Genomic DNA, 10,825 nt, shown 5'->3' on the forward strand with positions numbered 1-10,825 from the left:
CCAGAGTAGCTGAGACACCTTTTGTTTTTCTCGAAACGTCTTTGTTGAGACAATGTCACCACGCGAGATCAGATCTCGTGGCCAGTGTTGGGTTTCATAACAAACCGAGTTCAAAACATCTCCCCAACGAATGGAAATTTGAGCAATCCCAGTGGTTAGTGTTTTTAATAAACCCAGTGTAGTCAAATCGTGTATGTGCATCGCTGCCATTTGAATACGATATGCAAGGATGGAAATAACATGGAAAAGGCTTCTTTTCGCCTTGCATTTGAATATTCGTGGTTTCTTATCGCCTAGCCACGAATTCAGCTTGTGTTTCAAGAAGCCTTCAGCGTGTTTAGCTTGTATGTAGAGCAAGTGTCAAAAGTTCGCATTCCATTACTCCATACAAGAGGGCGGCAATTGTTAGCTGATGTTGAGATTGTTTTCGTGGAATGGCTTTCTACTTTTATCAGTTCGAAACGCAGTTGCTTGTAAATGCGTTTAATCTCGACAGTGATGACAGTTTGTGTTTCTTGTTCCATTTCAGGTCAGTGGCTTCAACGCTGCTAGGGAGTACGTCTCCCAGTCAAAGCCGTGACGGGTGGTCATCTTGGCTGTTCTCGGTCCAGACTGTCTGACCCGTGCGTGCTCCACCATGAAGACAGCGATGTCTAGACTGGTTTGGATTTTGGCCATGGTCTCCTGTGTGTGGACCGTCCGAGGTCTTCGACCCCTTTGGCCGGAATCTTCACAAAGCGTTCGCTTATTGAAACACGAGGGCCACGATCCAAGTGAACATCACATAAGAAGCAAGAGAAACGCCACTGGCGTTGAGGAGCCATTGAGCGATCTCGTGCGTGTTTCGGACCTTAGTTCTGCCTTTCATTTGAATAACAGCCATCTTCATTTAATGGTTCATTGGGCGGGTCAAGGCTCGAACATCATGTTTTGTTTGGCACGAGATCAAGAAATGAAGCCTGGAGCCACCTCCAAAGTGTTCTACTCGACGGATTATGGCACGAGCTTCCAAGACATCTCGTCCAAATTCCAACTTAAAGATGGCGAGCTCGCCACAGTCTCCAAATTCTATCATCACCCCATGTCCAATTGTCATTACGTGTTCACGGACACTGTTCACAAGTACCTTTTCACGAGCACCGATTGCGGGACAACCTTCTTTGGACACAAGTTAGAGATCACCCCGGAATTGGTCGAGTTCGATAAGTCTCAAGATAAAGTGTTCCTCGTCCATGATTTGATTGACGAACAAAAGAAGTTGTACGTGACCCGAAACTTTGGAGAAACCTTCAGTCGAGTGCAGGATTACGTCAAGGGATTTTTCTTTCAATACGACGGCGACAACACCATACTTTACGTCCAGAGGCTTGAACCCCCGGGAAACCGCACTACGGTCTTGGCCTCCAATAATTACTTTGAGCGTCAAATCGACACCTCGATCATTTATGTGGGCGCTAGTGAGTTTGAGTTGAGAGAAAAGCTGATGTTAATCACGCGTCCCAATCCCCAAAACGCCTCCCAATTAGACCTCTTGATTTCCTCTCACGGCGAGAAATTTGTGCCCGTCAAGTTGGGCAACACTCTTCCCACGCTGGACTATCATATCATAGACGTAACGGAAGATGGTGTGGTCATGTTGTGTGTCAACCACGGGCACAGTCTCTCAAACTTGTATACTTCAGTGAAGATCACGCCGCATGAGGTCGACTTCGCTCTGTCTTTGGAACGAGTGATGTTTTACAATCCCCGTGTGACATGGCACGACTCTTGGTTGTCTGATACGGCTGGCGGCGAAGCCTTTGCTGATGTCTACAAGGTAGCTGGACTACGGGGGATTTATATCGCTAGCCAAATTGCCGAGAGCTCCATGAAGCATGATCAAATCCAACCCGATGACCTGACTACGGTTATCACGTTCAATCTAGGCGGCGTTTGGTCCAAAATTATTGGCCCAGAAACGGACGAAGAAGGCTTCAAATTCCCGAACTGCAATCACTCTTGCTCGCTTCACATTGCTCAAGAGCTCAGTAAAAGGTTTCCATCCACCCGATCCATCCCCGTCATGAGCTCGGCCTCGGCTGTGGGTATCGTCTTGGCCACCGGAAACATGGGTATGAGTCTCTCGCATCGATCCAACATGTTTTTGAGTGCGGATGCTGGCTTGTCATGGCATCAAGTTCTCAAAGGCTCGTACTACTTCAACATTGGGGATCACGGGGGTATTATCGTGGCAGTCAAATATTTCAAAACTGAGGGCTGGACCAACGAGCTACTTTACTCCACCAACGAAGGATTGGAGTGGAAAAAAGTCGTTTTCTACCCTGAACCTCTTAGGATCTTTGGCCTCTTAACTGAGCCTGGACAAAACACGACGATTTTCACAATGTTTGGTACGGCCAAGAACCCTGAAGGCCATGGAATCAACTGGATCATCATCAAAGTCGATTTGCGATCTGTCTTCGAGCATGAGTGCACTCAAGACGATTACAAGCGATGGTCACCAGCGGACAACTCCGTGGGAAAGCATCGAAATTGCATCCTCGGGCGGAAAGAAGTCTACGAAAGACGAATGATCAACTCCAATTGCTACAATGGCCTCGATTACGAAAGGCGTGTCACCGTTGAGACCTGTGGATGCGATCAATCGGACTACTTGTGTGATTTCGGTTTCAAGAAGGACAATGAGTGGACCTCGGATTGTATAAAAGATGCCAACTTTCACCCCTTCGACCCGTACGCTATACCTTTTTCGTGCAAACCTGGTTCTTTCTACAATCGGACGCGAGGATACATCAAAATCCGTGGAAATACCTGTGTCGACGGCAGAGCCTCTCGATTTGAGCCATTGGAGGTGGCCTGTCCAATAGCCGAGGAACCTGAATTCCTCCTCGTTTCTGAACGGAAAGCCATCATGCGGGTGAATTTGAGAAACTTGACTGAGGTTGAGCGATTACCTCTCCTTAACGTGAATAATGTGATCACTCTGGAATTTGATATGGAGGACAACTGTGTCATCTATGGCGATATCGAGGTAGACAAGATATTCATGCAGTGTCTCAATGGATCCGAGCCTCGTGTCCTAGTAGAGACTAACTTGGAAAGTGTCGAGGGCATGGCCTATGATTGGATCACGAAGACCTTGTATTTTGCCGATGGACCGAAACATTCTATCGAGTTGGTCCGTGTGGATCTTCAAAACGAAGGCCGAATGAGGAAGACCATTTTGAAGGGCAAAATGTCCAGACCTCGAGGGCTGGCCATTCATCCTTTAGAGGGCTACTTGTTCTACTCGGATTGGAACGAGAAGCAACCTCACATTGGTCGGACAAATATGGATGGGAGTGACCAAAAAATGTTGTTCTCTCGTCCCTTGGTTCAATGGCCGAATGGCTTGGCAATTGACTACATAGCGAATCGCATTTATTGGGTGGACGCCAACAAGGACTTCATTGCATCTTGCGATTTAGACGGGCGTAGTTTCAAGAAAGTCCTTTCCGGCCCTACTTTAGTGCATCCTTTCTCCATTTCTGTCTTCAAGGTAAGGTCCCTTCCTTGTTCTCTATCGGGAGGCGTTTAAAATCTCGATGTGATTGGTCATTTTAGGATTTGATGTTTTGGAATGATTGGAACCGCAAGGCTTTGTACTACGCGGACAAGAATACTGGTAACGGAACCACAGTGGTCCTGAAAGATATGGAAGGCGTTATGGACCTCAAGATCTTTAGTNATCTTGCGATTTAGACGGGCGTAGTTTCAAGAAAGTCCTTTCCGGCCCTACTTTAGTGCATCCTTTCTCCATTTCTGTCTTCAAGGTAAGGTCCCCTCCTTGTTCTCTATCGGGAGGCGTTTAAAATCTCGATGTGATTGGTCATTGTAGGATTTGATGTTTTGGAATGATTGGAACCGCAAGGCTTTGTACTACGCCGACAAGAATACTGGTAACGGAACCACAGTGGTCCTGAAAGATATGGAAGGCGTCATGGATCTCAAGATCTTTAGTTCCATCCATCGCGCGGGAAGCAATGAATGTTCCAAAAAACCTTGCTCTCATCTTTGTGTAGCCATGCCTGCTCCTAAACATTACCAATGTCTCTGCCCCGACGGTCAGTTATTCTTTTTTTTAAAAAAACAAGGTTGATATTGATTAGGTGATCCAACCCGATGATGATGTCCCTCCACTTTAGGTATGAAAGCCGAGGAAGACGGAGACAAGAAAGTGTGCAAATGTCCAGACGGATCTTTGCCTCTGGACGACGGGACCTGCAAATCGAATAACGGACAGTGCTCTGAAAACCAGTTCATGTGTGCCTCGCAAGTGTGTATTCCAATTTTGTGGAGCTGCGATGGCGATGATGATTGTGGAGATAACTCAGACGAGGCTGATTGTGTCCAAGTTCAATGCAAGGAATATCAGTTCCAATGTGACAATCGCAAGTGTATCCCTGACTATTGGAAATGTGATTTTGACGACGATTGTGGGGATGGTTCGGATGAGCGAGAATGTGAAGAGGCCACTTGTTCCAAAGATCAGTTCAAATGCAGCAATGGGGAATGCATCTCACGGAAATGGAGATGCGATTTAGAGAGAGATTGCCAGGTACGCGTTCCCGAGCTTTTAGACCCACATTGAACGCAAACCAACGGAGTGCTATTCTCATCATTTTAGGATGGCTCGGATGAGGTTAATTGCACCACCATGGCTCCCAAGTGTAAACCAGACGAATTCCGATGTCCGGATACCAAGCAATGCCTTCCCAATTCGTGGAAGTGTGACGGCGAAAAGTAGGACTTTTTTCTTTCTTATTGAGTGAGGATATGAAAATAAGCGATCATTATCTGATTTTCATAGTGATTGCGCGAGTGGTGCTGACGAGGAAGATTGTAGCACTCCCACCTGCAAAGAGCATCAATTCAGATGCGGGAACGGTGATTGCATCTTCCAGACTTGGAAGTGCGATAACCAGACGGATTGTTCGGATGGGTCCGATGAAGTTGAATGCAACTACAACAAAACCACGACTGATGCGCCTAACTTACCTCAACCCATTTTTCCGAATGGTAACAAGGGTGAAAAGTGATGACCCCGGCTCTAGAATTAAGCCTTTCTCTTTCGTTATTGTTTCAGGTGATTGCAATGAATGGATGTTCAAATGTCATAACGACCAATGTATTCCCTTCTGGTGGAAATGGTAAGTACGGGCACACTGGCGTTCATTTTATGTACATTCCATCATCGCTAGCATGATAATATTTGCTCTAGCGATGGAACTCCGGATTGTACTGATGCCACCGATGAATTAGAGTGCAATATTCCTGGAAAAAGCCCAACGTCAGATCCGCATGGAATGCCCACAACTCCAGCTCCGAGCGGTAAGCCTTCCAGATACATGTACAATACTCAGAGGGTGTGATTTTCCCCTTCGCTCTCCTCAGGTTGTTCTTCCAATAACAAATTCGAATGTAAAAACGGCGAGTGCATTTGGCAAGCCTGGGTTTGCGACAAAGATCTCGACTGTTCGGACGGCGAAGACGAAGATCCTTCAATTTGTCAGGGTCGACCAACGTGCACTCACGATCAATTCCATTGCGAACTCTCGGGTGAATGTCTAGACTCTTCCAAAATTTGCGATGGAAGAACTGATTGTACTGATGGAAGTGATGAAACTGCCTGCACAGACCCTCCCGCTTTCCCTACTTGCGGTGAAAATCAAATCCGATGTGATGAAGGCCTTTGTCTACCCAATAGTAAGATTTGTGACGGACACCGAGATTGCCAGGACCTCACTGATGAGATGTTCTGTAACTTGGAGGAAGTTAAAATCTTGGGACTAGAAGCTGATTCTGAGAAGATAACCAACACGTCGATCCTAATCCATTGGTCAATTCCGGACATCTCGCACAAGGACACGTGGGAGTTCTCTCCGGCTTACACTGTGATGGGCACGGATCATTGGATATTCATGGATTGGGCCAAAAGTGCTGACTTTACGTACGAATTCAAAAACCTTTACCCTGCCACCACTTATAATTTCACAGTCAATATCCGCGACGGAGCTCATTTGTATAACTTCACAAACTTTGCTGAAGTCACCACTGCTCCCTATAAGCCAACTCCCCCCGTGATAACGCAATTGGAACAAGTTGATCTTCGAATCCGAGTCTCGTGGACCCCTCCCCGGAATCCCAACGGACGATTGGAGAGATACATCATCCGAGTGTCTCCCAACAACAGAGAGTACGAGCAAGTGGCCAATCAGACATCGATTACAATCGACGGCATGTTCGAGCCCAAGAGGAAATATTCCTTCACGGTCACAGCAGTTAACTATGACTACTACGGTGAACCTTCGAGTCCCATGGAGATCGTGTTTAACAACAACATGGTGGAAGAGCGAGTGGAGGATTTACGAATTTTGAACGTGGGGGCCAATTCTGTGGCAGTGTCGTGGCGGTCTATTCCCAGTATTGACCAATTTAAGCTCAATTACAAGAATAAGAACCCTTTGGCTTCTTACGAGGACCTGGCCGTTTCGGGCAATGATGTCCAGAATGTGACAATTTTAAATCTCTCGCCCAATGACACTTATAGCTTGTCGGTGGCTGCCGTGAGAGGCAACGTGACCGGATTTCCTTCCCGAATTGAGTTCACCACATCCGGGCAATCGCTCCCTCAGCCCATAATCACGGATGTCAAGGTAACTGTGGTGAGTGCCACCTCCATCAAATTGACGTGGAAGCTCCCGGACGATGAGAAACGAAGGGAAGGTTGGACCTACGGAATATACTACGGCTTGACTCTGCAGACCATCTTGCAAGAAGGATCGCGGGTAACCACCAAAGAAACGTCCATCACCATAAGCAAACTGAGAGCGTGCGAGGCGTACAGCTTCATTGTGGCCATTGTAGGTCCCGATGGATTTGGTCCGGCTTCCAAGGAGAAGACCCTCTCTACCAAATATGCGGCTGGAGCACCACCTAAAAAGCTGCGAGTTTTAGTGGAAGATAAGAACGGCGAAGTGAGCTTGCACATTTATTGGAGCGCCTCATGCGATCGCATGGAGCTGAGTATTGGTTACGAGTTGTCCATCAAGGACCTGACATCAGACGTGACCACGCGCCAACAATTCGCCAAGTCCTCGAACACCACTTTCCATCATGAGATTCAAAACGTTCATAGAAGCACTCAATACGAGATACAAGTGCAAACGAATGTTCCAGATTCGGTACCGACCCAGCCTATCGTGGTGAATACCCCTTCACTTCCGGCTCCAGTGGGCGTTACTCACCATTACACTGAAGGTGACGCCTCCAAACAGATGATTTACTGGTCGAGGCCCAACAAGATTCCTTCTTACATCAAAGAAGACTATTCCTACCGTCTCTACGTCTCCAGGATGTCGAACTTTTCTGAACCCATCGAATTCAACGCGTCTCGACCTCCGTTTGAAGTGCCTGTCGAAGACCTCTCCCCGGGATCCATTTATTTTGTTGGCGTGGCCATGGTAGATAAGGATGGATATACATCCAAGCTATCCTCCCCAGTTCCATTTGAAGTGCCAGTCCCCTTGGAAGACATCGTCATTGCCAAATCCTCGGCCATGGGCTTCGTGATTCCGCTTCTGTTAGGGATAGTGGTAATGGGGGCTGGATTAGCCTACTATGTGCATAGAAATCGTCGAATGACCAGGAATTTTCAAGCCTTCGCAAGTCGCTATAGTCCAGCATCGGGCGCTGCAATATTGAATCAGTCCTCGTTGGATGACGATGACGATTCACCCATTATTCGAGGCTTCTCGGATGACGAGCCTTTGGTTGTTACTTAATGCGAACAAGTGACAAGTAGTATGATCAGGTTCACGAAGGTTTATTACGACTACTTCTCTCAATTGTGATACTTTATGTTTTTAATATCGCGGACAGGCGAAAAACCAGGTGTAAAACCATATAGCCAGAAAAGTCTTTCTTTGTTGAAAAAAACAACAGTCCCCACACACAGCAAACGAAACGAATCTGGAATCCCATTTCCCCTTCCTCTCCAATGGAGGAGCAAGATTTTTCCCGCCCAATCCTGAACTTTATTTGCCATTGACTTTGTGCAACATTTCTCTGTGTATGTTGTTTTTTACCGTATCACTGTTTGAAGGTGGCCAGCCTCAAAGTAATTCACAAGTGCTTTTGGACTGTGGCATTTTTTAGGGAAGCCGTCTGAGTAACTTTCGAACTTTTGAAGTTCAATCAATCCACACTCGTAAAGCAACACATACATATTTTATGTCAAACAAGCATCTCTTCAGCGACTGTTTTGCCTGTGAAAGAGCAAACGTATGATGATTGAATGCATTTCTTGTCAGAAGGCTTGTGAGAAATTAAAATCTAGGTCCTATTTTTATTTGATCTTATTCTTAGTTTTGACCTCTATCAATAAAGGAAATAACCTAAGCATTTGTATGTCATTGTCAATCAATCTGCCAAAGAATTCGCGCTCCAGACATTCATATCCCTCTGTCTAGTATTGATCCCTCCTGAGAGACTTTTTGGCCTGCCATTGATATCGATTTGGGATCGAACAATTGCCATCGGGAGGCTAACTAAGTTCATGGTCCCCCAGATCGATCCAGGAACTTTTACTTTCATCTTGTCTAAGTAATCTCACTGAGGTTCCTGAACTGCATCTATTAAACAGACACACTAAGTGTAGTGTACGTTCGAAGCGTTCGAAGTGTTCGAAGGGTATTTGGTGGTCGTTCTTTTCGCTGATCCGGATCCAAGAAAGCAGTCGGTCAGTCAGGCCACCCACCCACCCTCTCCCTTCTTTCATCCCTCCGCTCTCTCGCTCTGTCGCTCTCTCCCTGTCTGGTCCTTTTGGCTTGTTCCTATGCGCGTGCGAGGAGGAATTCGTTTGTTTCCCCTTAGGGGAAAAGAAAAAAAGGAGGAAGTTACAAACGCGCAAGGCAGAAAGGCACAGTACGAGGAAACCGAGGAAACCGAGGAAACGAACTTCCCCCTACTTGTTCAACATGAAGGATGCTTTCTTGCCCTACATCTGTCAGTTTCCAAACTTGCCCCAGTTTTCGACTTCGACGACCCAATGTGAGGGACTTAATTTCTTCTCTCCATTTCCCTCCTTCCCTTTCAATAAGGCTTTCTCCTTGGAATTCAACGATTTGGGAGGCAATAAGTAATTGTAAAACGTAATAAACACTGTACGTTTTCATGTCTTGGTATGAATAATATTGTTCTTGAGAATTATTGTTCATAATTGGAAACCCAGAAACTAGATATTGATGACTTGCAAAATGAAAACAAGTTTTGGATTTAGTTCAAGCATTTATAAGGCGTTTCCGCATGGCTAGCATTTGTGGTCGTCTCAATATTTGCGAGTTTCTCCCCGGGTCCGTATCATTTGGTTACTGATTGGAAACACCATGGATTAGCACTCGGTGAAGGCGAAGTCTTCCTTTGATCTGCTTGCCCCAATTACGAAAGTATACCGTTTTGGACTTGGCTCACCTACCCTGGTGCAGCTTGCTTTCGTTTATTGAAGGCTTCCTATTGCATCATTGACTTGTATCGTGGACCCGGTAGAAAAGTCGGGTTGGTTAGTTAGTTACTTGACTTGACTATCCCCATTCCTGTTCGATCCATCCCACTTGAGCTCAAAGTCCCTCTTTTCTATATCCCACCCGGACTCGGAAATCTCTCCCGCTTCCTTCCCTCTTGGCAATGCCTTCAATCCCAGCCCAAGGAAGGTTGTATTTTGTTGAGTGCCTGAAAAAAAACCGTTCCCAACCACTTGGTCCATGCACAACCACCCTCGACCAGATACCCACTTCGAATGTGGTGGACCGACTTTCTCCTGCACTCTTTCCGGCGGTTTTGACATTACCAACTCTTCGTGTATTATATGGACAGTGGACGAGGAAAGGACTTGCTGGTCCTTGCCCTAGTTTTAAGGGATCTAAGCCAACGCTGTCTGTCATTGGAAAGAAAGGGAATGGGAAAAGGAGGGTAAACAGTGCACCCAGGGCACCCAGCCATGCCCCAGCAAGTCGATTCTGGGACATGAGAAACTGTCGCCACGGGCTTGGCAATTTCAGATTCGTTTTTCAGTTTGAAAATGCCAACCATATTCATTGTTGACCTAGTTCTTCATGCTGGATTCAGAATCGAACGTCTAGTTCACACGTGGATCAGACTCCAAAGTCTATCGGGAAAGCATGAAGTACAAGAAGGTAGCTAGTTGATAGTGTTCCCTGGAAAGGAGGGAAAATACCTCCTCCCTTTCCCCCTCACTATTCCCTTACAAACCTTGTCCTCCCCCTCCATACTTGCTTCTCAATCCTGGTTGTCTTTCTCACTTTCTTTCCCGGCCTCAGATCCATTGCCTTGCATGGCGTGCAAGCTCCAACCCGGGAAAGGCCAAGAGACCGGCTGAGCTTAGAGGATCACGGTGCAAGCTGGGGAAAGGAGAGCAGCGAGCGCATGCAAGCAAGCAAGTCATCCATTCAACGACGGTCGGTCTTGAGACGTGTCCCAAATTCTACCACTCACCCAACAGCTGGTCCTAGCTTTTGAGGCCAACGGTCGGAGTCCAACCTCGACGCCCATACATTGGCCTCCACCCGCGCCTGCTCCACTCTCACTGTTCTTTCAGGCCAGGTCTTCAGAGGGGCACCGACTCGTTCGAGGGAAGGCATACGAAGGGAAGGAGAAGGAGAAGGAGACATGCACCGAAAGGGTCCAATTTCGAGGCCAGGACCAAAGTAGCGTTCTGCTCTTCCCGCACGTCTTTCGGTCTTTCTTTCAGTCCTTCTTTCTCTTTCTT

The 10,825-nt window shown here is 46.8% G+C and overlaps 1 protein-coding gene across 1 annotated transcript; it reads left to right on the plus strand.

The window, feature by feature from the left end:
* Positions 1 to 515: 515 nt before the first annotated feature.
* Positions 516 to 8,442, plus strand: LOC131881450 (sortilin-related receptor-like). Its single transcript, XM_059228307.1, has 8 exons — positions 516 to 3,538; positions 3,878 to 4,103; positions 4,185 to 4,597; positions 4,667 to 4,782; positions 4,850 to 5,058; positions 5,126 to 5,189; positions 5,261 to 5,370; positions 5,434 to 8,442. Exons 1-8 carry the CDS (start codon positions 638 to 640, stop codon positions 7,821 to 7,823), a joined length of 6,429 nt encoding a protein of 2,142 aa, XP_059084290.1. The 5' UTR covers positions 516 to 637; the 3' UTR covers positions 7,824 to 8,442.
* Positions 8,443 to 10,825: the final 2,383 nt, after the last annotated feature.

The sequence above is a fragment of the Tigriopus californicus genome, chromosome 5, assembly GCF_007210705.1.
Source record: "Tigriopus californicus strain San Diego chromosome 5, Tcal_SD_v2.1, whole genome shotgun sequence".
NCBI lineage: Eukaryota > Metazoa > Arthropoda > Copepoda > Harpacticoida > Harpacticidae > Tigriopus > Tigriopus californicus.